The sequence below is a fragment of the Cricetulus griseus genome, chromosome 4 (genome assembly GCF_003668045.3).
Source record: "Cricetulus griseus strain 17A/GY chromosome 4, alternate assembly CriGri-PICRH-1.0, whole genome shotgun sequence".
Lineage (NCBI taxonomy): Eukaryota > Metazoa > Chordata > Mammalia > Rodentia > Cricetidae > Cricetulus > Cricetulus griseus.
The window spans coordinates 133,293,982-133,321,947 of NC_048597.1; the positions used below are offsets into that span (position 1 = coordinate 133,293,982).

The window sequence follows — 27,966 nt, forward strand, 5'->3', positions numbered from 1 at the left end:
TTAAAGGCGTGGGCCACCGCCAGGCACACAAAGTAACTTTTAAAAGGACCACACAAACTGTGATTAGGAATGAGTTTATCAGAGGGATGCAAAGACAGTCTATGCAAATAAGTAAATGTGATGCACTGAATAAACACAATGAACGAAAGACCACACTGCAGAAAACATACAGAAACATGTAACAACACAGGATGGTAACAAGTCAATAAATTAGATAGATATGTACTTAATTATAATGGCAGCACATGAAGAACAGATAAAGTTATCACTCAGTGTTACAAAGCTCAAACTTGTCAAAGACCGGCATACCTACCTTTCCTTCTTCTATTCAGAAAATACTGGGAAAAGCCTAACTGGAGCAATTAGGATAAGAAAAGAAAAAAGTCACCCAAGGAAAGAAACTTGTTTCAGGTGACAGGGTGTCAATACAGAAAATTAATCGGTGAAAAAAAAAAAATTTGAAGAAACTCATAAAAGTTCAATGATTTTTCAAATCAATAAAGTGTCTTTACACACTACAAATTTAAAAAGCAAAAATATTAAACCCCCCATAAAATTGCATAAAATGATAGAGAATAAAGTAAAACAGAGAAAAATCTAAACCACTATGAACAAGACTATAAACAAATGGCAAGACTATAAACATTGAAAGAATTACCACTGTTAAAATGCCCATCCTACCCAAAGTGCTTTGTAATTTATTGCCATCACATTAACAATTCCAACAACATTTTTCACAGGCTTATGAAAAACTTCCCAAGTAATAAGGAATCAAAACCTTTCAATTTAGCCCAAACACTTAAATAAAAACAAAAAATTTAGGTTTAACAAGGTATTACAGGGGTGGAGATGAAGCTCAGTTGGTAAGAGTATTCACTTAACATGAACGAAGTCCCAAGTTTGATACCCAAGCACTGCACCAAAAAAAATAAAATAAAATAAAATAAAAACAAACAAACAATGAGTGTGGTGGTGCATGCCTGTAATCCTACCACTGGGGAGGTAGAGGCAAGATCAGAAGTCCAAGGTCATTCTTGACCATTTAGTTAATATTTGAAGCCAGTCTAAGCTCCATGAGACCTTGCCTCAAGGAATTAAAAAAAAAAAAATTATATAGGCAGTAATCAAATAGTACAGTATTGATACAGAAAACATAGCAAAATAGTTTAGATATAAACTTACAGGCATAATGGCACATAACTTTAATCTCAGCACTCTGGAAAACAAAGAGACCTCTGTGAGTTTGAGGCTAACCTGGTCTACTTAGCAGGTTTCAGGCCAACTAGAGCTACACAGAGAGACTATCTCTCAAAAACAAAACAAAATGAACTACAACAAAAAATCTTACACAAACCCAGCAGTGATGGTGAATGCCATCCCAATACTTAGGAGGCAGAGGCAGGGGGAATGTCTGTTGAGTTCAAGGCCAGCCTGGAATACATAGTGAGTTCCAGGAGAATGAAAGCTACACAGAGAAACCCTGTCTCAAAAAAAAAAAAGACAAAACAAAACCCTTATACAGTGAAAATAATTTCAACAATGACTTTAAAACTATAGCTTGAGGGTAGAGCACATGCCTCGCATTCTTAGCACCAAAACGCAAATGCTTAAAACCAAATTTCCAACAAAATTATAGCATAAAAAGGACTGCTAAACAAACTGGCAAAATGGATATGCAAGCAAAATAAGTGCACCATTATTAACTGTGCGTGCGTGCGTGTGTGTGTGTGTGTGTGTGTGTGTGTGTGTGTGTGTGTGTGTGTAAAATTGGAGGTCAAGGAAAAAAGGAAATAAAATTAAATAATATCAAAAGAAATATAGTTAAGTTGGGTAAGCTGATTCATACCCAAAATCTCAGCACTCAGGAGGCCTGGGGAAGAAATATTGCTATAAGTTTAAGGCCAGCCTGGTCTACACAGTGAGTTCCATGCCACTTTAGATTACATAGTGAGATCACCTTCAACAAACAAAACCCTGAAAATAAAATCTAAAACTGTAACACAACTCCAAAAAGAATGCTTCCTGACACACCAAAGAATTTGAAGCTGGCATGAGAAGCACAGGCATAAAAAGCAAATATAAAGAATTAGGGCAACATCAAACTGAAGATCTTGCAAAGCAGAACAGAACACAAATCTGAAAAGGCATGTACACCAATAGAAAAGTATCTGCAAGCTATGTATATTACAATGGGTCTATGTCCCAAACATAGTGACTCAGGTAATGTCACAGCAAAACACATACATTGATTTAAAAACTAGTAGCTGAAATTAATATTTTAGCAAAGACATACAAATGGCTTATAGATTAGAAAAATGCAAATGAAAACTATGAAGATACCATCTTACATTTTAAAATGGCCCACAGAAAGAAAAAAGTAAAAAGATAAGCAATAAAAAGACTAGGTACATCACTGGGAGCATAAATTGATAGTCATTACAGAATAGTATAGACATACTGAATTAAAAGTACATCTATCTATCATTACTATAACAAACCCACTGTGGAGACTGTATCTGAGGATGTAAGATCACTAATTTAAAGAGGCAGCTACACTCACATTCAATGCAGCAATACTCCCAACAACCAAGGTATGGAAACTAAGTATCCACAGACATATCAAAAGATAATGAAATGCCTTAAAATAACTGACTATAATACAGCTCTACCTTGAGAACATAACATTAACTGACAGAAGCCATATAAACAGCTAGGCATGGTGATACATGACTGAAACTCCAGCACTAAAGTCTGAGGCAGAAAGTTTGAGAGTTTGGTGTCAGTTTGAGCTACAAAGAAAGACCCTGCCACAAGAAAATTAAAAACCCTAGTAAAGTTAATAGAGATACTACATGATATAACAAGTAGAGTCTAAAGAAAAGCTGAACTCCAATCAGAGAATGGGATAACTGATACTGGAGACTGGGAACTCAAAAGAAAGGAGGTGTATTGGTCAGATCCAAACCTACTTATGTTAAGTACTTGAACACTATGAAAACACTCGGTGATTCCAGCGCTAGTAAAGCACATACTGAAGACAGTGGAAAGAGCTAGGCATGATGCCTCATACCTGCAATCTCAGCACTCAAGAGACTGAGCCAGGACGGCCATGAGTGCGACACACTCTAGGCTACAGGATTTTCATATTAGTCTAGGTCACAAAGTGAGACTGACTCTAAAAAAAGACAAAGGGGAGGAGAGCAGACAGTGCAGAGGGCACAACAAATAACAAGTAGTGAGCAGATGGAAATTTGTGTTCATATACTAGACACTAGATATAAACAATAGTTCTCAATTATAGCAAACATGGACATGGAACATATACTAGACACTAGATATAAACAATAGTTCTCAATTATAGCAAACAGGAATACTTTAAAAAGGAAAACCTACAATGGAATTTAGAAATTTATAATTGAAGTCATAAAAATACACAAATATAGAAATATTAAAAGTTCATCAAGAAGCACCCAGGAAATCCATGTTGCCATCCGAAACATTGAAGCAAATCCCCTATTACACAAAGTTTGTGTTCAGTCTGTAAACACATATACATAAAAGTTATTTCAGAAGACTTTTCTCTACTGTGAGATCACAAGTAAACAGAACAACTTAAGATCGATGACATTTCTACATGTGTTGCGTTAACACATATGGAAACACAAAAGGTTTTCATTTCCTATACCACAAACCTTGACCGAGTTCATATATTGTGAGATCTTGATCTCTCCCATGATCCTTAAACTCAAGAGTATCCTCAGAGTTAGTTGTTTTTACAGTAAATAGTGACAACTGAATGCTTTTATACATTGCTTATTAATAAGACTTGTAGATCAAGGGCTTCCAGAACAATTTTCTCATTTCCTTACATTCAAAGGTTTTCCCCCCAGTGGGGATTTTCATGTTCTTTAGCATCAGCGGAAGCACACTCCTTATATTCATACGGTTTCTCTCCTGTGTGTTTCCGTAAATGTTTATTAAGGCCTGAGTGTTCTGTAAAGGCTTTCCCACAGTACTGACATACATAGGGTTTCTCTCCAGTGTGAATTCGCATGTGAACTCGAAGGTATGAGGACCATAAAAATGACTTTCCACATATTATACACTGAAAAGGCTTCTCTCCAGTGTGAGTTCGCATGTGAACGGGAAGGTAAGAAGAACATGTAAATGTTTTCCCACATACTGTACACTGAAAGGGCTTTTCTCCAGTGTGAATTTTCAAATGCACATTAAGATAAGAGGAAGAAGCAAAAGCTTTCCCACAGTGGTCACATTCAAAGGGTTTCTCCCCTTTGTGACTTCTTATATGTGCAATAAGTCCTGAGGAAGTGCTAAAGGCTTTTCCACATTCTTGGCATGCATAGGACTTCTCCCCAGTATGATTTCGTAAATGTATAGTAAGGCCTGAACGAGCAGTGAAGTCTTTCCCACAGTAAGTGCATTTATAGGGTTTTACTCCAGTGTGAATTCGAAAGTGAGTCTCAAGGGATGAGGAGTTTCTAAAGGATTTTGTGCACACCTTACACTGAAAAGGTCTCTCGGAACTGTGAGTTTTTATGTGCACAGTAAGTTGAGCAAAACTAATAAAGCCTTTCCCACATTCCTTACATTCATAGGGCCTTTCCCCAGTATGTGTTCTTATGTGTTTAGTAAGGCATGAGCGCTCAGGGAAAGTCTTCCCACACTCTTTACATTCATATGGTTTCTCCCCCGTGTGAGTTCGCATATGAATACGAAGATAAGAAGATCGTGTAAATGTTTTGTCACACTGATTACACTCGAAGGGTTTTTCTCCAGTGTGAGTTCTTAAATGTCCAACAAGAGATGAAGAGTGAGCCAAGGCTTTCCCACACTGATAGCATTCAAAGGGCTTCTCTCCTGTGTGAATTCTTATGTGTTCCACAAGGCCAGAGGATGTACTGAAGGCTTTCCCACATTCCTTACACTCATAGGGCTTCTCACCATTGTGAATTAGCACATGCTTAGTAAGGCCTGAACGTGCAGTGAAGTCTTTTCCACAAAAATTACATTTATATGGTTTTATTCCAGTGTGAATTCGAAAGTGGGTTTTAAGGCATGAGGAATTTCTAAAGGTCCTTGCACATACCTTACACCGAAAGGGCTTCTCACCAGTGTGAGTTTTTATATGTTCAGTTAGTTGAGCAAAGCTGGTGAAGGCTTTCTCACATTCTGTACATGGATAGGGCCTCTCTCCAGTATGCTTTCGTAAGTGTATCGTAAGCCACGAACGGCCACTGAACGCTTTCCCACATACTTTACATTCATAGGGTTTTTCTCCTGTGTGAGTTCGTATGTGACCTAGCAGGTAAGAGGAACGTGTAAAAGCCTTCCCACATATGTTACACTCAAAGGGCTTCTCTCCAGTATGAGTCCTCAAATGTGTAGTAAGGTAAGAAGAAGATGCAAAGGCATTCCCACACTGGTCACACTGATACGGTTTCTCTCCTGTATGACTTCTCATATGTTCTGTAAGACGTGAGGGTTGAATAAAGGTTTTCCCACATTCCTTGCATTCATAAGACTTCTCTCGAGTGTGTTGTCGTAGATGTACAATTAAGCTTGAACGCTCTGTGAAGGCTTTCCCACATTCCTTACAGTCATAGGGTTTCTCCACAGTGTGGCTTTGCATATGGATATTAAGGTAGATAGGATGTGTAAAGATTTTTTCACATTTCTTACATTCATAGTATTTTTTTTCAGTGGGAATTACAACATGCTCATCATGGCTTGTAGGATGAGTAAAAGCTTGCGCACACTGCTCTGATTTGTGGAGATCCTTTTCACCATGAGAAGCACTATGTGCCTGAAGTACTAACTGATTAAGGAAAGTTTTCCCACAGTCACTGCATTCAAAGGATTCTTCCAAAGTGGACATTTTCTGGGAAACATCTGAAGTCAAAGTGAATGGTTTTACACACTGGTTCAGCTGAAAAGTGTTATCTTCAGTAGAAGTTTCTTTAAGTGGCAGAAAGTCTTTTCCATACAAATTACACTCTAAAGTGTTCTCTGTATTTGGAGTACTAATGTGAATCTGAGGGCATGAATCTTCACTGGTAACTGTTCCAACTTGTATAGAATCACCAAGCACCCCTCCATTGTGTTCTCTTCCCTATCGATAAAGAGTAAAAAGATGATTAAAGGGTTTTTCAGGCTTGTATAGGAAATGTATACTTGTGGGAATTCTGACACACTAAACTAATTTATGCTGAGTATGTTAGTTTACTACTGCAATCCCAACACTCTGTAGGTTGAAGCAAAAATCACAAGTGAAGGTTACTTGAGTGACAGTGAGACCCTCTCTGATAAAAGGAGTCAAGAAAAAAAGATAATAAGAAAGAAAAAAGCAAGAAAAGGGGGGAGAGAAAAGAGCTCCCTTGCCTGTAGTAGCTATCTCTATCAAATATCTTTCATTTGTATAATTTTTACTAGTGAATTCCTAATCGTCCCTGAACTTGGACAACAAAAAATATCCTTGTTCCCCCATGGTAGGTCAACCATGCTCCAGTGAATAGCCCTACATGCACCAAGGAGTGGTTTGGTTAGCACAAATTCAAACTGATAGATTATTTATCCTAATAAAGGATATAGAGTTGGGGTAGAATAGTGGAAGTGGATCTTGGAGGATTTAGGAAGAAAAGTGGGAGTTGACTATTATCAAAATACATTATATAAGATATTCTCAAATAAAAATGCTTAAAAAAAAAAAAAAAAAAAAAAAAAAGGAAATATTCTAGGGCTGGAGAGCTGGCTCCGGGTTAAAAAGTACTTGCTGCTCTTCCAAAGGACCCAAGTTAGTTTCCCAGCACCCACATGCCCACATGGCAGCTCAAATTGTCTGTAACTCCAGTTCCTGGGAATCAGATGCCCTAGCCTGTTCTCCAAGGGCACTGAAATGCACAGGATACACAGACGTATGTGCAGGCATAGCACCTATAAACATAAAAGAAAAGAAAATTTCATTTCTGTGAGTCTTACCAGTTGTGTTCCATTTGACATGTCTGACCAGACTATATCCCGCTGAAGTGCTGTCCCTTTTGTCTTAAGGTGCATTTCCCATTCTAAAGTGAAACCAGAAACCATATATAAGAATTTAAACAACAAATGAAGGTTAATTTTTTTAAAACAGCCAAAAACTCACTTCATGTGGCCAAGTGTGGTGGTGCACACCTTTAGGAGGCAGAGGCAAGCAAATCTCTGTGAGTTCAAGGCCAGTCTGGTGTATAAAGGTGAGTTCCAGGCCAGAACTTCACTTAACTTTTTTTTCTCATATTAAAACACATTAAACAAGCTGGGCAGTGGTGGTATACCCCTTTATTAATCCCAGAACTTGGGAGGCAGAGGCAGGTGGATCTCTGTGGGTTCGAGGCCAGCCTGGTCTACAGAATAAGTTCCAGGAGACAGCTAAGGCTACACAAAGAAACTGTCTCAAAAAAAAAAAAAAAATTAAAAAAACACACATTAAACAACAAAGCAAACAGATTAGAGCTCCTAAGTGTAAAATTTGACAAGCATAGAATATGGTGTCTGAGCTGTAATAATTAACAAGTTATTCTAGCAAAATTAAATGGGATGGTGAATAATCAGAGAAAGGGGGAAAAAGGCGCATCACAGATATTATATATTAGCTTTGTCTATTAAAATTAAATGGTGTTCCAAAGACCTCAGTCTTCAAAATCAAGGTGGTCTTCTAACAGTTCTCTAGACATACATCTGAACATATGGAACTTGACAATGACAAGAAAATGTTTTCAACAAATACTAACCTTGGAGAATTTCTTGCTCTGTTACTGTCAACTCTACTTTCTGCTCCAACCAAGAGATCAGGCTAGGTTTGAACAACTGACCTCCTAAACAGAGACAGATACATCAACAGAAAAGTCTCATATAAACTCCCCAGGGATAGAAAACCACATTTCTCAAGAAATACTGAAAATTATTAACAGCTCAGAATACAAATATTTATGCCATTGGTGACTAGAAGTTTTCTGTGAGCCCTCAAATCCACATTCATAACTAAATGCACATTTTCAAAAACACCAGTGAGGACAAAGTCTATTGATGGATACATGAAATCTCAGCACTGACAAGGTAAGAGAATCAAGACTTTCGGGCCAGTCAGAGCTACAGGGCTAAATAATAAGTCCTGTCTCAAGAAACCAAAAAACAAACAGCTGAGCACCTGCCTAGACTGTACAAGGTCCTAAATTTAATCCCCACTACTGCCAATAATATTTATATTAATGGCATGCAATATTCCTATGTCTTCATTATTAGTAAAAATTCTATCTTTAAAAAATATAAAATAAAATACACTAAACGATTTCTTCCAATAAGACTTAGTATAAGTAATGCAAGTGTTATAAAGTCGCTACCACCCCCACTCCCCAGAGATGCAGATCAAACCGAAGGCCTCATACATCTAAACAAGCACTCTACCACAAAGAAACATACCCAGCCACAGGCCTTCATTCTTATATAGAAAAAAAATGATAGCACTAGTCCTTGTCTTTAGAAACAGATTCATAAACATTGTTAAGAACAATGCCAGGAAGCCAGGCGTTGGTGGTGCATGCCTTTAATCCCAGCACTCAGGAGGCAGAGGAAGGCAGATCTCTGTGAGCTCAAGGCCAGCGAGTACCAGGAAAGGCTCCAAAACAATATAGAGAAACCCTGTCTCGAAAAACAAAAAACAATGCCAGGTGTGATAGTGCACATCTGTAATCCCAGCTCTCAGAAGACTGAGACAGAAGAATGCTAAGAGCTCAGTCAGTCGAGCTATAGAGTAAGAACCCTGCCATAAAACAAAAACAAATCAAACGGAGAAAGAATCTCAAAATAAATAACACTATTCGTATAATAAGTGATGATACAAACCACCATTTAGTTGAGCACTACCATGATGGAACAATTACATTAAGGAAGGGATTCAATCTGCTATTTCCCACTGTTCTCTGAGCTGACATCACATTCTAGAGCACTGTTTCTGTTATCTTATGAAGCTAGAACAAATGCTGGCAGTCTCACCTACTGTGGCCAGGTTCTGGTAGTTCTCCAGCATCACATCTCGGTAGAGGCTTCTCTGAATTGGATCCAGTGAAGTCCACTCTTCCTGGGTAAAGTCCACAGTCACATCTTCAAAGGTTACTGCATCCTGAACCATCACATAAATGCCAGCTTGAGCACAGTAATAAATATCACCTATGCTCACTAGAGAATGAGGAAGTAACATCCATACCTATAAAGGAGTCTAAGGTCCCCATAATCTATCTCAAGTCTCAGTATTTCTAGAACATCTCTCTACCCACATTCAATCTGTATACCTTCTATACTCATGGATTTCAGCACCCATTAAAAATAAACTTACACCACCACAACCATAAAGAGAACTTTATTCATCCCATTCCCCTATGTTGTAACACACTCTCAAACACATTTCAAATTTGTTATGTAGTTATAAGTGAATTTACTTCTTTAAAAGTGCAAATTTCCATCTTTATCGTTTGCTAGAACACATAAAATGTAGGTATTTAACCAATAACAAAAGTCAACACATGATTACTAAAATATTGAGATAATTTTCAGAGTAATCGCTCACCTAAATAAGACATGTGCCTTTGGGAAAAATTCTACCAGGGATTCAGTTATGGCATGGATTTTTGGTTTGCTGTTTTGTTTTGCTGTAAGGGCATGTCTACCTATGAGAAAATGTCTTCTTGGACAGTTTCATATTAACTTTGAATCCCCTTAATACACCTTCTACCAAGAAACACATTTCTCTTCATGTCCTTTTTATTAAAAAAAAAAAAAAATGTCATTCTTGGCTAAGTACATAAAATAGAAAATTTACTTTTTCTTGAACTTACCACTTGCTGTGTCTCCATAAAGTTATGTCTTGTCAAAATATCCTGCTCTAGTGCTAAATCTTTGGTGTGTAGTTGTTTTTCCACTTCTGGAATTAAACCCACAAAATAAGATTAGAGTTCAATAATAGAACAGTATAGCAAAGGAGTTAAAAATGGCTCCATGGTTTTCTAAATAAACCTTGTAAGAGGAAAATCTGTTAAATATTGTCAAAAGTAATACATGGTAATAAAACAAAAATGAGGAAAAGGAAGAAATACCATGAAAGTATAGCAGAGTGTGGTGATGCATACCTGCAATCCCAGCACGCACGAATCTAAGGCTAGAGAAGTGAAGAAAAGGGAGGGAGAGAGGGAGGGAGGGAGAGAAGGAGGGAGGGAGGGAGAAGCATTTGAGGAAAATCTCAGGATATATAATTGAGACTTTTACTATGGGGGGGTGGGGGGGATTGAGAACAGGAGAGAATGAGATGGCCTGGGCAGGGAGCAATGCAGCAGAAGAGCAATGAAAGGGGTATCTTAATAGAGAGAGCCACTATGGGCTTAGGGAGAGACCTGGTGCTAGGGTAACTCCCAAGAATCCAGAAGGAAGACCTCAGCTAAGACTCATAGCAATAGTAGCGAACTGCCCTACCCCTGTAATCAGACTGATGAATATCCTATCATCATAGAGCTTTCATACAGTAATTGATGGAAGCAGACACAGAGATCCATAACCAAGAACCAGGCCAAGTTCCAGGAATCCAGTCAAAAAGAGGGAGGAGGGAACATATGAGCAAGGGAGGTCAAGATCATGATGGAGAAATCTACAGAGACACCTGAACCAAATTCGTGGAAAATCATGGACTCTAGACTGACAGCTAATAGAAGACTACAGGGGACCAAACTAGGCCCTCCATATGTGGCAGAGAGTTGTGAAGCTTGGACAAGCTGAGGGGCCCTGCCAGTAGGACCATGATACAAACCTGATACATCAGCTAGCTTGTTGGAGCCCACTCCCCATAGGGGGATGCCATGCTCAGTCTTAATGAATGGGAGAGGGGCCTGGCCCCGCCCCAACCTATTGTGCCAGACTAGGTGGACTCCACATGGGAGCCCCTACCTGTGAGGAAGAGTGGACTGGGGGTGGGCTGTGGAGGAGGCAAGGGAGGCTGGAAGGAGGTAGGGGGATGTAATTAAAAATTTTTTTAAATGGCAAAAAAAGAGGAAGAAAGAAAGAAAAGTATATAAAACAATGAGCTTGGTACTCCAGAAGGCAAGCAGAGGCAAATGAATCTCTGAGTTCAAGGCCAGGCTGGTGTACAAAGCAAGTTTCAGGCCAGTCAGGAACATACAGTAACTCAAAAAACCAAACCAAACAAACAAACAAAAAAAGCAAAAGATAATGAACTTGAAACATAAAATGCTATCTCATGAGATCATAGAATTTTTGGAGAGACAAAAAGAACAGGAGAGTTGATGATGTATATATGCCACCGGTCAAAGCTGTTCTCCAAAATCATTCACCTTGAACTCCTCCTCTCTGTGTGGTCACCAATTCTTCTTTCAAGCAAGTCAAAGCATTGGGTTTGGTAAGTGTCTGACATCCTATACATAAACAAAGTTGCATTAATGGAAGATGACAAACTTTTCTATGATTCAGGCCTATAATACATTTTCCCCCAATACAGGCTATCATATAGCCCAGATTAGGCCCTCAAACTTGCAAACCTACTGGGAATACAGGCATGCACAATCAAACCCAGCTTTGGTCTACAATTCTAATAAAAGCAGCAATCATTTCAAGAGGACTAAAAAGACAAAGTGTTACATGATCCCAAGGATCTCTGACTACTGAAATACAAATCAATTTCATACTCGTGTTGCTGAAGCTCTAGCATTTTAATAACAAATAAATAATTACTTGCTAAATAATAAAGTAAACCATTTTAACTTGTAAATATCATAGTTCATCTAATTCAGATAAAGTCATAAGACAAACAGAACACTATCTAGAAAGCGCTATTCAACTTATCAAAGGTAGAAACAAGAACATACATTTCTTTTTTTAAAAAAAGATTAATTATGTGTATAGAATTCTGCATCTATGTATGCCTAGACACCAGAGGAGGGCACCAGATCTCATTATAGATGGCTGAGAGCCACCATGTGGTTGCTAGGACTTGAACTCAGGACCTCTGGAAAAGCAGTCAGTGCTCTTAACCTCTGAGCCAGCTCTCCAGTCCAGGAATATATATTTCAACAGACCAGGTGATACACATTTTAAGAACCACCACAGTGGGCCATCAAGATAGTTCATCAGGTAAAAAATATTTCCCACATAACGCTGACAACTTTAATTCAATATGCAAAATCCGCATCTTGACTGACAACATCACACTTGGGAAGAGGGCACCTCAACTCAAGAATTACTTCCATCAGATTAGCCTGTGGGCATGTTTATTTGATTGCTAATTGATACAAAAAAGCCAGGTCTGTATAAGAAAACAGATGAGCAAGCCAAAGGGAGTAAGATAGTGTTCTTTCATGGTTTTTGTTTTAAGGTCTGCCCACAGGCTCCTGCATTGGCTTCCTTTGATGATAAACTATAACCTGTAAGCCAAATAAACCTTTTCTTCCCCAAGTTGCTTATTTACTCAGTGATTTATTACAGCAACAGGAAGCAAACCAGGACACCATATATTAAAAAGTCAGATGCAATGGCATACATCAGTGATCCTAGCCCCAGCACTCCTATAGTGAGATGAGAGGCAGAAACAGGAGAACTGGTCACAAGTATAGTGGCAGAAATGAGAATGAGCGTTCCTCCCACAAGCTGGGAGCAGAGAACTGACTCCCTGCAAGCTGTCCTCTGAATGCCACATACGCACCTGCACTCACACACTTGAATCAATAAATAAATATAAATCTTTTGTTTTTGTTTTTCTAGACAGGGTTCCTCTAAGTAGCCCTGGGTTGTACTGGAACTCACTCTGTAAACCAGGCTGGCCTCAATATCAAGAGATCTGACTGCCTCTGCCCCCCCCACCCAAGAGCTGGGATTAAAGGAGCACTTTCATCACCACCCAAATTCTTAAGGAAAAAAAACCTACAATGTGCTAGGCATGCAGTTCAGTAATGAAGCACACATAAAACATTTATGAGGCACTGAAGCTTGCTATACATCCCCCAGAAAACTAATATCATAAGTTTAAATGTATTAGAAGAGAATCTGCTATTACTGTTATCTCACTGGATTTGACAAAGGTCCTAAACACACTAAGTACATATTATGTCCCTGCTCTATATGAAGCATGTCATGTGAGAATAACTACCAACGTACCTACAGAGGCCGGGTTTTTACAGTTCTCCGCTGTCACGTCACTAGGTATGTCGTTCTGAGGTGGATCCTTTGTAGCCCACTCCTCTTGAGTGAAATCCACAGCCTCATCCTGAAAGGGCACCAAATCCTCAACCACCCATACACACTTGTTTCAACCCAGTTAATATCCCCACCAGTCCTCTCAGGAGAATAGGGATGGGGAACCCAATGCCTAAAGAGCGCTTCAGGTTCTCCCATGATGGCCCTAGACTAGACTTGTCTGTACTCACTCACACTGCCCATCTATTCTACCGAGGGGCTCGAATGACACATTTCATCGATTTTCACCTCACCACACACTGAGCTCTCTCATCTTTGGTCTTTTCAATAATACTCCTGGACATACTGTATAAATGGGGCAAATATGAAAAACAAAGTCTTTGAGAAAATACTTTTGCTTTCTTATTATTTTTCAGAGCACTGTAAAAACAAACTGACATTTGGCTCCCCAGGGCCAAGACTATAACAACACAATATTACAACAGTGTGAAAAAGCTCTCCTCCCATGGCAATTAGTGTTTGTCAGGGGCTTTATTCCCTCTGATAATCCCTGGAGACAAGCTGGTCTGCATGGAAAGCTGTATACCTCTATATGCAATGAGGTCAGTTTGTGGAACTTCTTCATACCTTATTACAGTTTTTCAGGAAACCAACCAATGTGCTCTCTCCCTCTGTCTCTTCTTGACTACAGACTTGGTCCCCCAAAAGCAGACTTCCTGAAAAAAAAAAAGATAAAAAATCCAGAGCTGCCAAAAAGCCCACATTCATTGTGAGGATGGAAATTCATCAGTTTGCAATTAATACATAAGTGAGTTCACTTAGATAATTTTGCAAATATAATTCTAATAGCCTACACAGCATTTTTTACAGCAGGAAGACACAATGGTGAACTGTCTTACCAATCAAGAAAAGTACATTAGTTTTACTTTAAAGCCAAGGAAATGTTAAGTTCTGAGAAATACAACTCTGAATTTGCCTATAATGACAAAATCAGTAATGGATTATCAGTGCCTGTTCCCAAGCACATACTAGAGGGCTGATATATAAAACAGCCCTCTTTGGACTACCTCAGCACTCCGTAACAGACTGGCAGACCTCTGGCTCTACACTGTGCAGGAGAGACCTATAACAGATTCTCTCAAAAACAGTAGAAACAGGACTTACCACAGGACAAACTGGTAATGTCCATCTTTTGAGTCTGGTGGTAAAATATATAATCAAATTCTTCTGTGACTCCAAGGACACATCAGGGAAACTTAAGCATCAAGGCAGAAAATGACAATATTCATTTCTCTTTAATCTTCAGGATTTAGATTCCTATTGACATCAATCAAAAAGCAACACTTAGCAGTCATCAAACAGCATACATCAGCTCTGCAGGTGAGATCATGAAAAGCACTAACAATGCACACCTCATGATACGGGTTCATTAGCAGCACCTGCACTGACTGGCTGAGGAAGTTTTCTGCATTTGTTGTGATTTGAAGAAGAAATGTCCTCCATAGGCTCATGCATCTGAATGCTGGTTCCAGTATGGAAGTTATGCTCAGAAAAGTTCTGGCATCTGTAGGAGGTGGACCCTTGCCTGTGCAGATGGGAATGTGCTCTGTCTCCTTGGGGCCCTGCGCCATGTCTCACCTTCCCCACCGATGAACTCTGCCCTCAGGAGCCATAGGCTAAAATAAACTCTCTCTTCCTGGAGTGGCTTTGGTCAGGGTTTCCTGTCACAGCAACAGGAAAGCAACTAACACAGTACTCTAAGTTACACTAGAACCTTTTTATAAATGTATTTATGTGTGTATATATAAAAAATATGCTCACATAAAATAATCATTGCATTTAATTATTTGAACACTCCTTGACAGAAAATATTATAATCACTATATAACAAAGCAATCTATACACTCGAAATAAATAACTGTTCAACTACAAAGTAGAGAGGAAGAGAGAATAGGGACATTAATCTGACTATCCCTAAAATGTCATTTTACATGATTATTATACTCCACAATAAGCACCATACAAAGGATTCAGGAAAGTAAGCATATAAGTTACTTAAAATATAGCATTCTGGGGGCTGGAGAGATGGCTCAATGGTTAACAGCACTGACAGCTCTTCCAGAGATCCTGAGTTCAATTCCCAGCAACCACATGATGGCTTATAACCATCTATAATGAGATCGGGTGCCCTCTTGTGGCCTGCATGCAAACATGCAGACAGAACACTGTATATGTAATAAAAATAAATAAATAAATTTAAAAAAATAAAATGTAATCACTTTTATTCCTCCATCAAGGCAACATGAATGAGGTTTTAGCTAACTGTATTTAATAACTCATCCCTTTTTAAAAGAAATGGCTAAATAATATGTCTTCTGGATGTCAGCTTTATCTCAGAATAATGTCATGCGTTAAACCAAAATGCTAGTCCTTGAATGTGTTCATTGAGTCTGCAAGCATCAGTGGCTGATATATGCAAAGATTCTTCTAGTAATTTTACCAATTCTAGTTTTCACTTTAAAAAGAGTGCTTTGGACAGATACAATACCTGAGCTAATAGAATACACCAGCTCAGGACGCAGTGGAGTAAGCCTGAGAAATCCATTTAAAAGAGCTAAGATGGATAATGCTGAACCAAGTAGGAAAAGTCCATAAAGGAAGCGAGAGACAGGACGGGGACAGGGACAGGGAGGAGGAGAGAGGGGAGGGGGGAGAAATTCAGCCCAGGCCCTCTGGCTTAGGGCTATTTGCCTCTGGCAAGGTTTTGAAGTCAACCTGACAGTCACTATCAGTGACTGGCAACCCTAGTTGGATCTTCTGATTAAAAATATGACTTAAAAAAGACCAGCAGATGTTTGATCTCATTGAAGAGGCCTAATTTAACATTAGTGCAGCAGCCGTTACAGACTGCAGACTAACAACACTGGGACTAGGCCTCACTCTTACAATAACCAGGAAAAACACAAACTGTACCCTGCAGGGACCAATCAGAATTAAGACAAACAAGTATTAGATGCTCTAGAACATTAAGAATAGCTTACCTAACTTTATATAGGTTGTCAATTTCCTTGCAACAACACCAATACCAATCCCTGTTTAACAAGACTTCTTTTATCCCACTCCTACCCAATCAGGAGGAGTTCAACCCCCACCAAAATCCAGAATTCCCCCTACCCTCACCTCATCATTTACTCCTTAAAAACCCTGCCATAGCTGAGCTCAATGCTCTCCCTGATCCAACTGCTGCACTGGATCGGACACAGGACCCAAGCTTGAGCTTCTAATAAAGGCTCTTTGCTTTTTCATACAAACTCGGACTCCTGGTGGTCTCTGCTAGGCTCATGACTCAGACTTAACAGTCATGAGATAAGATCTGACCAGAGTTTTGGACAGACTACGATGGCAGACAGCTGTATTATTCTAGATAAAGAATAACAGGCTCAAGAAACAGGGTGCACTAGGACGGAAAGGGATATAAGAAAAAATTTAAATATGGGGAAGGAGATAAGAATCTAAGGAGTTGGGACCACAGCTATGAGCACCAAAATCTCAAATAGTCCTATCTTATTTACACTGTAGCAAGACAATGGCCTAAGCAGTTTGGCAAGAGCCTATATAGTATCTCTCCTTACCTAAGGTGTATCCAGACTAACAGAAACTGGCCTGAAAAATTTATATCTGGCCTCTTTGCTGACTTTGTTTAGCATTAGCTATTTAGATAAACTGAGTCATACAAGGAACTGTGATATTCTATAAAGATACACTATAAAAAGGAACAAAACAAGATTCTCAGTCTCTCTACAGGCTGCCATTTATGATTTTAAGTTTTACTTTGGTACTAAAAGAGCTTCAATTCAAGAACTTTATTTGTTTGTTGGTTTTTTTTTTTTTTTTTTTTTCGAGACAGGGTTTCTCTGTAGCTTTGGAACCTGTCCTGCAACTCACTCTATAGACCAGGCTAGTCTCGAACTCACAGAGATCTGCCTGCCTCTGCCTCCTGAGAGTTGGGATTAAAAGCGTGCGCCGCGCCACCACCTCAAGCCAAGAATTACAATTAAGGCTATAATTAGGATATGCAGGTTAACAGTCACCTTATAAATGACCAATAAGTCAAGGGAAGGGGGACACACAAAAACAACAGGAATCAATAAACAGTGCTCAATTATAACTCTTGGCATTAATTCTCTCAATTTCCCAATAACAGACTAATAAATTAGATGGGAAAACAGGAACTATCCCCCTGCTGCATCAAAGAAACACACCCATCAAGGACAGACCTCAGGGTAAAGGATAGAAAAATGTATTCCAAACAAGTGAACCCAAGAAGCATGCACACTTTAATACCTGACATCACAGACTTCAAACCAAAACTCATCAGAAGAGACAGTGAAGAGCACTACATACTCATCAAAGGAAAAATCCCAGAGGATATTACAATTCTAAACAATTTATACACCAAACACACGGGAACCCAAGTTCAGGAAACACTACTACAGTTAAAATCACATATTGACCCTCACATAGTGATAGTGGGTAATTTCCATACCTATTCTCATCAATAAAGGTCATTCAGATGAAAACTAAAGTGCTGGGGTTAAATAATATCATAATTCAAATGGACCTAGCAGATATCTGCAAAGAATTCACTCAAACACACAAAAGGATGGAATTTCTTCTCAGCAGTTCGCAAACCTTTCTCCACAAAAATTGACAACAGATATAGAAAAAAGAAACTTGAAACAATACCTTGTTCTAACCACCATGGATTAAAGAAGATATCAACAACAAAAAAACTTACAAACTCATGGAAACCAAACAACTCAATAATGAATGAAAAAAAAAAAATAGGAAAAGACAGAAGTAAATAGAATAGAATGAAATGAAGACACAACATACCCAAATCCATGGAACACAAAGGAGGCAGTTCTAAGACACAGTGCACAGTACTAAAAGCCAAATCAAAATAAAACGGAGAATTCAATGACATCCTGGTCTACACAGCAAGTTTCAGGACTACTCAAAGAGACATTGCCTCAATGAGATACAGACAGACAGATCTCATATTAGCAACTTAGTAACACACCTGAAAGCCTTAAAAAAAGAACTAGCATGGTAGTGGTGGCATACACTTTTAATCCCAGCATTCTGGAGGCAGAGGCCAGCATGGTCTACAGAGCAAGTTCCAGGACAGCCAGGGCTACACAGAAAAACTGTCTTGGGGGAAAAAAAAATGTACAAAATTCTCAAAAAAGTAACAAAATAAATTCATTAAAGAAAAAAAACAAACAAACATGTAGGCCCTATTATGACCTACAGAACCATAGCCACAGGACCTACATGACTCAGGGCAACAGCAGGATATTTGAAAGGAGTTTCAGTTAGGGTCCAGTGTAAATGGTGTACCAGAAGTCAGAGGCCTTGAACCTGACCAACAACACATTACACAACAAGCATTTTGCAAGTAAAGCTGTTTGGACAAAAGAGTCTACTGCACAATACACAGCAGCTCCCAGTGCCACTGAGGAGAATAAAGAGATGATGGAGAAGCAGAAAAGAAAAGGAGCAAAGTGTCATTTTGTTTGCTTGCTTGCTTTTGTTTTGTTTTATTTCTTCTTTTTAAGTTTTCCTTGTGGAGGGACAGATATGGAGAGACCAGGAAATAGGTGGGATTGGGGTGCATGGTAGAAAATTCCCAAAGAATCAATTTAAAAAAAAAAAAAAAATTTTAAGTATGTGGGAGCTGGTAAAATGGCTCATTGGGTAGAGGTACTCACTGGAGAGCCTGATGGACTAAATTTAATCCTTGGTTATCCACTCCCCACCCCCCCTCACAGCTGTAGGGGAAAACAATCCCCATAAGTTGTATCCAGACAAGCAGATTTCCAAAAGTTGTCCCCAGGCCTCCAAACTCGTGGTAAGGCGCACACGCACACACACATACTAAGTAAATGCGGGAGAGTGGGTGTGTGTGTGTGTGTGTGTGTGTGTGTGTGTGTGTGTGTGTGTGTATAAAATCATGTGAGGTTCTCCCTTTGACCCACCCCTCCCCCACCACTTTGGTCATCTATATGAATAAAGGCACCTTTGGATTTTTTTTTCATTTCCTAATAGAGAAAAATCTTAAGCAATGATTCAGTAATTTATAATACATTAGAAAATGTGAGAATTTGTTGCTCAGCGTAATGAGGACTAAAATGATTGCTTCAAGTTTCACCAGGTATAAACTATTTGTTGAGTCTTTACCCTTTACTAGGGACATTCTGACTAAGGGATGAAAAGTAACGACATTGCACAGACTTGTATCACATATGGTACTCAGCAGTGCCATCTGTGTCTCATGAAGTCCCACTATGGTTCTCTCAGTTAATTCCTGAAGTAGCCACAAACCTCAATAAGAGATGCTCTCCAGTACCAAAGGAATGAAAAGAGGAAGAACAAGGTCCAGACATGCCTCTAAAACTAAGTTCCTTTTGATTTCAACATGCACATAAACTTTGTAAATGTAGAACATGTTCCCTCCATGTATCGGTTTGAATAAGAATGTCCCCCAGAAGTTCAGATGGGTTGAATACTTGGTCCCCAGTTGGTAGCACTGTTTGAGGAGGTTTGGGAGATCTGGCCTTGCTGGAGGATTTCAGAAAGGGATCTGAGATTTCAAAAGCCACACCATTCCCAGTTCAGTCTCTCTGCTTTACACATGTGGCTTAAGATTTGAGTTCTCAGTCTGCTGCTCCAATAACTTACCATGTCTGCCTGCTGCCATACTTTCCCACCATGACAGTGATGGACTGCAAGCCCAAAGAAACCCTTCCTTTTATACATTGCCTTGGTCACTGTCACTGTCTTAGCTACTTCTCTGTTGCTGTGACAAAATACCCTCATCAAAGCAACTTATAAAAGAAAACGTTTAACTTGAGATTCACAGCTGTAGACAGTCGTGTCCATGATGAGGGAATATGGAAACAGCAGAGTAGACAGGCATGGCACTGGAGCTGAGAACTTACATCCTTATCTGCAAGTAGGGGACAAAGAGGGCTAACTGGGACTGGTGAAGGCTTTTGAAACCTCAAAGCCTGTCCCCAATGACACATCAACAAGGTCAGTCTACCTGCCTTGATTTCCCTCAATGGTGGGCTATTACTTGAAAGTTTAAGAAGAAATAAACCCTTTCCTTCCCAAGCTACTCTTGGTCACGGTGTTTTATGATAGTAAAAGATACCTAAACTAAGACAAAATGGGAATGGTTCTGCTCACTAGCCCCCTAGAGACCCAATAGGAAAATATGTCCTATGATTAAAGTCAATGGGAAACAACAACACCCCAATTCAGGCAGGGGAACAAAGGGTCATCTTCAGAGATGAAGTTATGGGTCACTCCTCCAAAAAAAAAGAAGATTTGCTGAGGTGCCTGCTGAGCATGGAGGCAGGTAGACAACAGTAACTGACATAAGTGTTTCTGCCCTGCTTTGTTAAAAGTAAGTTTATATATATTAAGGTAATATTTGCAACTTCTTTCCTCTATTTCTTTATTGGTAATGTAACACCAATTGAGATAGTATCAGTGGTTAAGTATTGCAAATCTACATTACCATATTTAAAAGACTTAAGCATTCCTCAATGGACCTTGCCACCGATCCAAAATTATATAATGCATTTGTGATTGTATATGAAAGTGTTGTATCATGTAAGGTGAAATTATGAACTTGCTTTTTGCTTTTATTTGGAAATTAAGCATAATTTAAGGAGATGTGATTATGAAAGACATGGACTTGTGATGTCTAATTTTGGTTGTCAGCTTGACTACATATGAATCTACTAAAACCCAAGAAGTTGGGCACTCCTGTGATAGCTTTTCTAAATCAGATTATTTGAAAGAGACACGCCCTAAACCTAAGCCACACCTTCTGGTGGATAGAGAAGAAGAAAAATGCTTTCTGTCTGCTTGCCCTCACTCTCACTGGCAAGTTCATCTATCCTGTTGCTGTGGCCAGTACTGAACTCAGTTTTTCAGGATCCCAATGTAGACTGAAAACCACTAAGTATCCAGGAATCTCGTGGGCTCTAGCACCAGATTGAGACTGCAGAGACATGCCTTGTGGAATGGCTGAACTACTGGATTCTCAGCCTTTCTATCCCAAGACAGCCATCGGTGGACTACCCAGACTACATCCTATGCCAGCCTATGAGTTTGTATGTGTGAGCACACATGTGCATATATGTATTCATTCTATTAGTAACATTTCTTCAGATAATCAAAACATTCATGAGAATCCTGAAAAGGATTGAAAGACTTTAAGACTTATATATCACTAAAAGTAACCACTGAATGTCCCTGGTAAAGAATGCTATCAATACTGTATCATACCTGTGTTTTTGAAGAAAGGAGTATATACAATTAGGATGTTACAAAGGCTATGCATGGTTTTTAAAAAAAGTTTTTCAGGGACCCCAGAGCACCCTCAAGAGGTAAATTGAATCCTTTTTGAGTTTCAGCCACAATGTTTCTGAGAAGCTCTTGAAGCAGGCAATGAATAAAATGTTAGCCAATATCAAAGAGCAAAATATCTTCTAGCTGTTGACTTCATAGAATTAGTCATTCTAATACTAACTGCTGGATAGGGGGATCTCAATGAACAGCATGAAAACTATCAAAATTCATCATGAGAATTGTTTGAGATTTAGAACAGACAACAAAGACTGATCAAACTGGGAAACAATGAATAGTTACCCCTATGCTACATCTTATATAACATTTAATTCTTAAAGGCCCTATATGGCCTTTGAGTCATTTTTTTTTCAGTGCTGGGACAAAAACCAGGGATTCATGGATGCTAGGCAAGCACTGAACCATATAACCAGCCTTACAAGTAACTATTCTGATTAAGATCCAGAGTCCCTTAGTTGAAGAGAGGGAGGAATGAAGATCGAAGGGGTCGGTACCAAGTTGGAGAAACCCACAAAAACAGCTGGCCTGAACAAAGGGGAGCACATCGACCCCAGATGCTGTCCGGGAGGCCAGTATGGGACTGATCCAGACCCCTGAACATGGATGTCAATGAGGAGGCCTCTGCACTCCAGGGAGCCCCTGGTAGTGGATTAGTATTTTTCCCTGGTGTAAGAAGGGACTTTGAGAGCCCACCACATGTGAAGGGATGCTCTCTTGCCCTGGACCCATGGGGAAGGGCCCAGACCCAGCCCGGGATGATGTGGTGGACTTAGCGGAGCTCCCGATGAGGGCCCTACCATGCCTGAGGAGTGGAAGGTGGATGGGGTGGGGGTAGGTGGGGGTGGGAGGAGGGATGGGGGTGAGGGGAGGGAGAGGGAGAGGGAGAAGGGATTGACATGTGGAACAAGCTTGTTCCTAATTTGAACTAATAAAAAAAAATTAAAAAAAAAAAGATCCAGAGTTCCATGTGCAAAGTCAAATTTAAATAATAGGAACAAATTTTAATGCATTATTTTCTATATTATAGCATATGTGGGGAATATTGTAGGACAATGAGTACTGATATTATAAGAAGCTCAGCAGGAGCCTACTTAAAACCTGTTCCCCTTCATGTTTACTATATAGCCACTGTTCTTCATCTTATTACAGAAAAACATAACATATACTACATCCTCCTAACCACTATTAAAACTGAAGGCCAAAGGTACACACATGTAAACTTAGCACTTAGATATGGGGTAGGATCTTATGAGTTCAAGGTCAGGGCTGAAAAGATGGCTTGTTGGTTAGGAGCACTTGCTTGTTCCCAGCATACACTCTAGGATACTGATTCAACACCCTCTTCAGGTCTCTGAGGATAACAGGCATACATATATATGCAGAGCAAACACTCATAAAATAATTCTTTAAGAGTTTAAGGCAGCCTGGTCTATATAAGACCCTATCTTAAGAGAAATAAAAGAAAAATGGACAAAAATTAAAGCAATCCTAATTCTCAATCCACAGCCCCAGCAAAAAAGCCTGAAAGTCAAAAATGCCCATGGACCTTAATGAAGACCTTAAAAAGTCCCTTTGCTGCTCAACAGATCTTCCATGAGTCCTCAAAGGCAACTCACCCATTTCAAGGATCTCTAACTACTATATAAAATGCTCTAGCCATCTCACATACATTGTTGTACCTCACTTGACCAGATTATCAGATGTAATTCTCCTGTCTCAGGTAGGACTAGAGTTCACAGCCTTCAGAATCCAGACAGCCTACTCTTCACAACAGAGGAAAATACAACCTAATGCCAAGACCCTGCATGGATCCCACAAAGCACAATAAAATGTATCTAGGCTATTCTTGTCTTTCCAAATGTTCCTTCCACAAAGGTAACACCAGGTGACTCTGTCTTCCTGGATTACATCTGAGCCATGATGCTATGCAATGCTGCCTATACTCAATCGAATGACTTGGAAACTCCCCTCCCTAAAATGAAAGGACCTAGAAAGTCTACAAACCTGTTCAACTTTTTGACATTGCAACACAGCAACATTGTCACTACAAAGCTCACACTTGGGACTCACATAACTGAATTACAAAAATTAAGATCTCATGTTCTAAGTTTATAATGTTGTGGTGGGGAGCATTACATATACCTTCAAGGTACATGCTGGACATACCTAGAGGCACAGTCAGTCAACAGGCAAAGTTATTACCACTCCCCAGTTCTGGTTACAGCAAAACTGGCTACAGCCTTCGGGTCTTACTTAAGTTGACTGACTTGTTAGTGGCAAAGCAGAAGCGGTAAAATAGATATGAGGTAATTAGAATGACCAACTAAGAGGAGATTATTCACTGAATCAGAGATTAGAGGCCAAGCAAGAGAAGCACCTGCTTCTCCAGTGAGATAATACCAACTCATTAGCAATGGTGCCCCTAGAGTCAGCTATCCTCATAACTGCTACCTTCCCTTATATATACTTCTCTACAACCCCAGCCCTAAGCTGAGGCCTACAAATGGAGCAACAGAAACCACATGCTGCAGCATTTGCCAAGCATACTCTTCTTTGCTTTGTGGTAATGGGAATAGAGCCCAGAGACCTTGCACACAGTAGGCAAATGTTCTACCAACTGGTTAGATGTCTAGCCTCTCATGGGGCCATGAAGACCACCAGAACCTTGTCAAGTAGAAAGCCAAATGAAAAAGAAAAAATACTTTAGCCACCTATTGAGTCATTCTAAAGATTTTACATCAAAAGTAAATTTGAAATATTTTAAAAAACAGTAATAAACAAACTGATTTAATTTAATCATTTAAAGCACCAGCCCTTTGTTATCACCCTCTTCTCCCTGACCCCAAGATTTCATCTTTGGCCAGGCATAAAGTTGTATAAAAGCATAGAGGTACACGCCTTTAATCCTAGCACTTTGGAGGCAGAGGCAGGCAGATCTTCACTGTAACTTTTCTGAATTAGATATTCACTAAATGAGGCTGACAGCCATTTGATTGCCAATAAGTTTCTAAGTTTCTAGACTATCTGACATGTTGTAAATAATCACTCCAAGCCTGGTTTGCACAATGGCGTGACCAAACGGCTTAGGACCCAACTTCCCTCACTGTCCTTTCCATTGCTTAGGATCAGTACAGGACCAGGAGTGGTTTGGTTTGGTTTTTCAAGACAGTGTTTCTCTGTGTAGCTCTGGCTGTCCTGGAACTCACTTTGTAGACCACGCTGGCCTTGAACTCAGAGACCTGCTTGCCTCTGCCTCCAGAGTACTGGGATTAAAGGCATGCACCACCATGCCTGGCCAGTGTGGTCATTTTTAAATTATTCTGGGCTAACACAATTCTGGTTCTCAGGGCCTATAGCAGGTATGACCACTCCCACTGTGACTCAGTTTATCTAGGCTTCCTCAGCTGTTTCCACTAATCATACTTTGACAATTTTTCTTGTTGGATCTCACTCTGTTGTCACAGCTAGTCCAGATCTCAAGGGCTCAAGCTATCTTCTTCCTCAGTCTCAGTGGGTAGGACTAACCCATCAACTCTCATCAGCTAAGTTACTACTGTGACTTTCATAGAATAAATCCAAAGGAAGTAGACCTTAAAGTTCAAATAGTTTAACATCTGGGTTTCTGCACAGTGGCTCATGCATGCTAGTAATCCAAGCACTACGGAGGCTGAAGCAAGATTGCACTGGGTTATCCAGTGAATTCTAGGCTAGGCTAGCCTGGACTATTGACCTCGTCTCAAAAAATGAAAAATAAAATGATCATAATAGGGCTGGAGAGCTGACTCAGAAATTAAGAACACTGGCTGCTCTTCCAGAAGACCACGATTCATTCCCAGCACCCACACAGAAGCTCATGACAATCTGTAACTCCAGTTACACAGGATCTGATACCCTCTTTCTGGCCTCCATGGACATTCAACTCAAAAGGTGCACAGACCTACTATCAGACAAAATACCCATACATATAAAGTAAATGTGTTTAACAGTGATAATAAAAGAAATTTTTAAACAGTAGAGGCTAGAGATACAGAATAGTTAAGTGTTTGCTGCTCTTTCGGAGGGACAGAGTTGTTTGCAGCATGAACAACAGGTGGCTCATGACTACCTGTAAGTCCAGCTTCAGGTGATCAATAATTCACCCACTTCTGGCCTCTATGGAAAGACATACATACATACATACATACATACATACATACGTGTATACATACACACATGTATACACACATGTGCACGCGCACACACACCTCTTTTTAAAAAGATATAGATAGATAGATAGATAGATAGATAGATAGATAGGTAGGTAGATAGATATTCATTTTAGTGTTTTGCCTGCATGTGGCTAGTGCCCCCCACAGGTCAAAAGAGGGTGTCTAATCCTCTGGAACTGGAATTACAGATGGTTGTGAGCCACCTTATGGGTGTTGGGAATCAAACCCAGGTCATCTGCAAGAGCGACAAGGATTCTAAAGCAGCCCCAATAAACTTTGTTTATAAAGAAAGACCTACATGAGGGACTATCTGGCAAAAGGGAAGACGGGAAGAGGCAAGAGAGGCAAGATCAAATACACAATGTGCCTGTATAAACATATAATGAAACCCACTGTTTTCCTGTAATTTAACACAACAGTGATTTAAGTTATACTGAAACATGCCCCAAAGAGAAAATAATTAAGTTCAAATATGCTCTTTTAGAAAAATAAAGCCTCATCCACTCCTTAATATGGTTCCAGTTATTTATACATTATGTGTATATGTTAATGTGTACCACATGAGTGAAAGTGCCTGGTCTACCCATCCCCCTCAGAGCTGGAGTCAGTTTTATGAGCCACTAACATGAGAGCTGGGAACCAAATCAGGGTCCCCTGGCAGTGCCCACATGTGAGCGATTAACCAGTAAGCCATCTCTCCAGCCCCAGATTCCAGTTTTCTACAGGCCACCCCTTTGTGCCGAGTTCCCTGCTTTTCACTTATGAACACTTTATTGTTAGGACGAAGTGAAGGGGTAAGGGATGATTTGTGGTCTACACAACACACCAACATACACAACCTCAACATTTAAATTTTCCTCTGTTTGCCTAAATGTAGCATGCCAAAATGATGCATGATAGGTTAAAAAAAAAAAAAATGCAATAAACTGAGCTCATGGGATGTGTCTGTTTCCAAAAAGGAAGGACGCTAAAATCTAATCGTTGATAGACGGGCTAGAAAGACAAGGGAAAGAGGCCACGAAAAAGAAGCTCCTCACCCCTGGACTTTTCCAGTACATCAAATTCCACCCACCACTCACCAGCAAGCGCCAGGATGGTCAGGTCCATGGGACGATGGGTAGCCAAACCGGACTCCAACGGCGGAAATCCTTTTCCTGCTGAAAAAGCATAAGGTTGCCTTACAGGCGTCCGAGGCAGCAAGGTCTACATGGGGGAGAGCAAAGGGGAGAGCCTGGGGTTGAGCCTGGGGTTGAGCCTAGAGGAGAGCAAGGGGAAGAGCCTGGGGGAGAGAACGGGGGGGGGGGGGGGAGGAGCCTGGGGTTGAGCCTGGAGGAGAGTGGGGGGGAGCCTGGGGTTGAGCCTGGGGGAAGAGTACGGGGGGGGGGGGGTGTGGAAGCCTGGTTGAGCCTGGGGAGAATGGGGGGAGCCTGGGGTTGAGCCTGGGGAAAGAGTACGGGAGGGGTGGAGCTGGGTTGAGCCTGGGGAGCCTGGGGAAGTGGGGGGAGGAGCCTGGGGTTGAGCCTGGGGGAGAGTGGGGGGAGCCTGGGGAAGAGTACGGGGGGGGGGAGCCTGGGGGGGGCCTGGGGTTGAGCCCTTGAGGAGAGTACAGCAGAGTACAGGGGGGGGGGAGCCTGGGGAGAGCCAGGGAAGAGCGAGGCACAACTATGCGAAATGGCCCCGGCCGGGGCCGCAGGGCTGTTGGGCCCGAGCCTCTGAGAAGCGGCGCGGCGAGACGAGCAGCCAGGGACGCGCGGATCCCCGCGGAGGGCACGCCCGGGCCTCACTCCCTGCCGCCGCCGCCGCCCATGCCCTCCCCCGGCCTCACCAGAGCCCGTGCGGCCGGCCCGCCACCGGGGAGAAAAGAGGACAGGGCCGCGCGAAGCCACACCGGAAGAGACGGAGACGAGCCGCGGCTCACTTCCGCTTGCCGAGTCGGAATCCTTCCTAAATAGAAACGTGGGTTCCCTGGCCCTGCTGCGTGCGGACTGATTCCGAAGCGGGGGTTAAAAACCGGGTCAAAGGACGAGACTGAAGCCTGAGGAAGCCTGAGTAAGACTACCGGACGAGAACG

The 27,966-nt window shown here is 40.6% G+C and overlaps 1 protein-coding gene across 4 annotated transcripts; it reads right to left on the reverse strand.

The window, feature by feature from the left end:
• Positions 1–58: 58 nt before the first annotated feature.
• On the reverse strand, positions 59–27,913 carry LOC100766207 (zinc finger protein 26). 4 transcript variants are annotated; one of them, XM_027411421.2, is made up of 11 exons: positions 27,784–27,913; positions 26,975–27,052; positions 14,407–14,559; positions 13,870–13,958; positions 13,204–13,312; positions 11,388–11,468; positions 9,885–9,970; positions 9,046–9,172; positions 7,785–7,868; positions 6,997–7,079; positions 59–6,130 (listed from the first exon to the last, which is right to left on the reverse strand). In XM_027411421.2, exons 3-11 carry the CDS (start codon positions 14,429–14,431, stop codon positions 3,872–3,874), a joined length of 2,943 nt encoding a protein of 980 aa, XP_027267222.1. In that variant the 5' UTR covers positions 14,432–14,559; positions 26,975–27,052; positions 27,784–27,913; the 3' UTR covers positions 59–3,871. The 4 variants fall into 4 exon arrangements, with proteins under 4 accessions (XP_027267222.1, XP_027267220.1, XP_027267221.1 ...); XM_027411419.2 differs by having other exon boundaries at positions 27,721–27,856; XM_027411420.2 differs by having other exon boundaries at positions 26,975–27,049; positions 27,721–27,854.
• Positions 27,914–27,966: the final 53 nt, after the last annotated feature.